This window comes from Lactuca sativa, chromosome 9 (genome assembly GCF_002870075.4).
Source record: "Lactuca sativa cultivar Salinas chromosome 9, Lsat_Salinas_v11, whole genome shotgun sequence".
Taxonomy (NCBI): Eukaryota; Viridiplantae; Streptophyta; class Magnoliopsida; order Asterales; family Asteraceae; genus Lactuca; species Lactuca sativa.
Window position 1 is genome coordinate 21686916 of NC_056631.2, and position 4905 is coordinate 21691820.

The window sequence follows — 4905 nt, forward strand, 5'->3', positions numbered from 1 at the left end:
GGATTAACATTAATTAATTTAGCTGATTAGTTAATTAGGGTTAGATTAGTCAATACGTTAAATTGTTAGCTTAATTTTCACGTCATCCAGAAATCATCTCACCTGTTCATCACCTGTTCATGTTGTTCAATTCAAATTGATCGTTATTCTATCTCCAATCTTATATTCTGTCATTCGATAATCGATTTTGATTTTTGAAATTGATCGAACGATGCGAAATCAGAGCTTTTAAATTCACGATTTTTGTGTTATTCGAGTTCATGTTCTTGATTCTTATTCATCTGCAATTCACGATAAGCTGAGTGATTTTGATCAATTTTAACTTTGTGATCATCGATTTCGGTAGAGGTTCAAGTTTTCAACGATTTCTTCTAATCCTCATCTTCAACAATTGTTTACGATCTTTCAAGCCGTGAATTGTACTCAACGTCATGAAATCGTCAATTGATCAAGGTTTGAGTTTTCATCGATTTCACTGTTAGTTGCATATAACGTATTCAATTTTTAACCTAGTTCATGAATTGAATCATCAACTATTATCGATTTCTCCAATTTTATATTTGTATGATTTGTGATTTCAGAAATCAAACATCATCTTTTGTTGAGACATCCAATTCAGCAATCAAAGATAATTTGTTGTTGAATTTGTTTGAGCTAGAAAACAATTTAATCTATAATATGTTGTTTGACAATGTATCACCTATTTCATTGTTTGTTTTTTAACTTTTCATTTAATCATTATGTTTTTCAGCAATATGTCATCTGTTTTCTTTTGATTAACATCTATTTGCTTTTCATTAACATCATCTTAGTGATAAGTTCATGAGACTGCATGTTATTCTTATAGAATATTTTACATACATTGATATATCAATAATGATAACAGTTATGGATGATTTGGATATGCATGACATCAAAAACAATCATCTTGATGAAGAAAATCATCAGTTCGGTTATACTGATTCAGAGTTTCTTCATAACGAGGAAAATCAATCGGAAACCAAAGGTAATCATTGTTTTCATTGTTATTTGCATATAACACATTCAATTTTTAATGTAGTAACAATTATGTATGATTTAGATATGAATGACATCGGAAATGATCATTACGATGAAGAAAATCATCAATTCAGATCTGGTGATTCAGAGATTCTGGATAATGATGGAAATCAATTGGAAATCCAAGGTAATTCTGTTACTGATATTGGTTATTCTTTATAGAATGATGTTGGTGATAAGTTCATGTTAATGCATATTATGCTTTATAGAATAATGCACATATAAGATTGTGGTTTTTTATGATTACATTTATATGAATGCAAATTATTATGATTATATGTTAACATGGTAGTATATTCTTTTTTATAGTTCAAAGTGACAATGTTGCAGCAGAATATGGATCTTGCAAAGAATTCATTGGAGCTGATGGTTCTTTATTTTGGATTCCAGTGGTTGAACCTGGTTGGATACCTACTTTGGGTTCAATTTTTAAAGATATAAAAGATGCTATTAAGTGGTATAAAGGATATGCATTAAGATCTGGTTTTGATATTAGAAAATCAACAGAGAGGAAAAAGAGTGGAATCACAACTTCGAAATATTTTATATGCAATAGAGGGGGATTGCCAAACACTTTTATGTTAGACACAATTAGTGATGATCATAATAAGCAATTGAGAAATAGTAATTGTAAACGCACAAATTGCAAAGCTTTTGTTGCATTCAAAGCTATACCACATTCTTCAGAAGTTTACCTGTGGCGCTTTGAACAACAACACAACCACAAATTGATCAATCAAGATTGTATGCATCTTTCAAGAGCTAAACGTCAGTTGAGTGTTGTTGATCAAGCTTTTATACATAAGCTTTCGAGTGCAAAGGTGGGGGCAACTACAGCATATAGACTAATGTGCGTTATAAAAGGAGGATGTGAATTTGTTGATGGACTAGAGATAGATTGGAAAAATTTTACAAGGGATATAAATTGTCACATCGGGGGAACTGATGCAAATTTGTTGATTACAAAGCTTCAGAATCGTAAAGAGAATGTTACAAATTTTACATACGAATACAGATGTGACAAGAAGCAGTTAAATGCTCTCTTTTGGGCTGATGACACTTCAAAACAAAACTATGAGTTATTTGGGGACGTTGTTTCGTTTGATGCAACATATCGTACAAACAGGTATTTATTATAGAAATATAAACATTTTTAGTTATATATTCTAATGATATTTTTTTGTGTTTTTTTAGGTATTGTATGGTATTTGTACCTTTTACTGGCATTGATAATCACAAAAGGTGCGTCACTTTTGGAGCTGGTTTGTTGTGTAGAGAAGATACAAATTCCTATATTTGGTTACTTCGGTCATTCTTGAAGTGTTTTGGAAAAGCACCAATCATGGTCGTGACCGATCAAGATCCAGCAATGAAAAAAGCTATTGAGATAGTATTTCCATACACAAAACATAGATTTTGTATGTGGCATATCACAAGTAAACTTCCATTGAAGGTACTAACATTATTGTTATATTCTTATCAGAATATTAAATGAAATATTTTTTGTAATTAGGATAATAGATTAAATGAAATGCCTTTTTATACTATATTATATTCTAACAGAATAATATATGAATTGTTTTTGAAGGTAAGCTGGGAAACAATGAATGAATCAGATTTTAAGGCGGACTTCAATAGTATAGTATGGGACTCCAAAATTGCTGTCAATGATTTTGAAATGAGATGGGATGCATTAATGGTAAAATATAAGTTGCAAGACAATAAATGGATGAAAGATATGTTTGATTTGAGAAGTAGTTGGATTCCAGCCTATTTTAAAGATGTACCGATGTCAGGTCTAATGAGAACAACTTCTCGGTCAGAAAGTGAGAATTCAGCATTCAATAGGGTATCGCATCATGGTTATACGTTAAACAATTTTATGAATGCTTTTGAGTCTGTTATGGAAAGGCAAAGGAATAATCAGATCAAATTTGATTTTGATACATCTACTATAATTCCAATCATCAAAACACCTCTTGAAGATATGGAGAAACATGCATCTATGGTATACACCAGGACTATTTTTCTCATGGTGCAGAGGGAGATTCTTCATTCACTTGTTTCTTGTTCACAGAAGAGTGTTACATCAGGCGTTGTTTCTGACATATGCATTGTCAAACATAAAAGGACAAATATATCAAAGAAGAAGGTAGTAGTTGAGAAAAAAGAAAAAGTTGACATCGATTCTGAATGGAATTTTAACACAAGTGAAGGTGATTTTGAGGTAATGTTGACATTTTAGAATATACTTAATATTCTAATAATTCTGAAAAAATATTCTAATTTTTCTTTTTTGAATATGCTTATTATGCTAATACTTTTTTGAAACAGGTTGAATTCAACAGAGAAGATCTAACGGTGAAATGTTCATGCATGCTTTTTGAGCGGTTTGGAATTTTTTGTAGACACATCTTCTGTATTCTAAAGATTTATGACATACAAGAGATTCCGTCAAGATATATTCTTAAGAGATGGAGAAGAGATATTATCCCCACCACAGTTTTGAAAAGGACGTTTAGATATAGTGATTCGTCTGGAAATGTTGAGAAGGTTGCATACAAAGCTTTTTCCATGCTTGATCAATGCCTGTCTTCATTAAGTAATGATGACAAGAAGTTAGAAGAGTTCATGCAGAAGCTTGAAGTTTTTATGACTGATATTGGTGAACAAGGTTCAGACAAAGTACCGGTTACAAAAGAAGATCATATTGATAAACTTTACGGAGCTACTACGAATCCTGAAGTTGTTGATGTTGAAAATCCACCTATGGTGAAGAATAAAGGTTTTGGTACAGGAAAACGTTTAAAAAGTGCTTTGGAGAAGGCTACTATTCAAGGTAACAAGCAATCAAGATCATGCAAAACATGTGGGGTTAAAGGGCATAATTCAAGGAAATGTTTGACATTGTTGAATAAATCCAAGGTACAAAGTGCATAGTTGTGTCTAGAAATATATTTCGATTTTTTTCGTATTTCAATAAAGTTCAATAATACCATATAGATAAAAGTTTGACTTTTTTAGTTTGAATATTTTTCTGTTGTTTTGGTTTGTGATGATGTATGAGACATTTGGGTTGTGATGATGTGTTATACATTTGAGAACATATTGATTCTTCTAATATTTTCAATCTTTAATTTTTTGAAGTATATACGAATGATTGCAGTATAATGCTTTGTTATCAAAATATTATAATACAAGATTATGCATGTAAGAATGTTATATAGGTATATGCAACATCTAATATTATTCTAATAGAATAATGATGCCATTATACATTATTCTATTAGAATATTCTACCATGGTCATTAAGAAGTGATCATAATACCTACTATACATTAAGCATTAATCACCTAATAAACCATATCAAGTTTCTTACATAATACTAGGCATCATTTTTTTGTCTAATTTGTTCAAAATAATACAGATATTAGAAAAGGAATTGTTGTTAAGTCACCATAACTACATTTATAAAATTCCAAACTTCTATCAAATTCTATTACCCATTTCCAATTCATCCATCCTTTGGATACCTTCCTCTAACATCTTTTTTCTAGTCGCATGATCAAATTTTCCAAATTCGATTGCCTCTTTGATAACTCTTTCCTTGTGGTTGTTGATTTCATGTGTAGCAATCTTAACAGCATATAAGGCACGTAATTTTACAAATTGAACAGCTTGCACATCACTGCCTTTTTCCATTTCCACATTCCACTTTCCTTGCTTTTCTCCACAATATTTTTCCATATGTCTCATTAAAAGTGCTCCATTCTCTGTTGTCAACTCCTTTGTGTTCCAGTCAATTTTCATCATCTTCACTGTTGTTGATCGCAAACCTTCGATATT

At 30.9% G+C, this 4905-nt stretch overlaps 1 protein-coding gene across 1 annotated transcript; it reads left to right on the plus strand.

Moving 5' to 3' along the window:
• Positions 1–876: 876 nt before the first annotated feature.
• On the plus strand, positions 877–4036 carry LOC111880084 (protein FAR1-RELATED SEQUENCE 5-like). Its single transcript, XM_023876492.3, has 6 exons — positions 877–1006; positions 1082–1186; positions 1369–2185; positions 2254–2512; positions 2648–3286; positions 3394–4036. Exons 1-6 carry the CDS (start codon positions 877–879, stop codon positions 3997–3999), a joined length of 2556 nt encoding a protein of 851 aa, XP_023732260.3. The 3' UTR covers positions 4000–4036.
• The last annotated feature ends 869 nt before the right edge of the window (positions 4037–4905 follow it).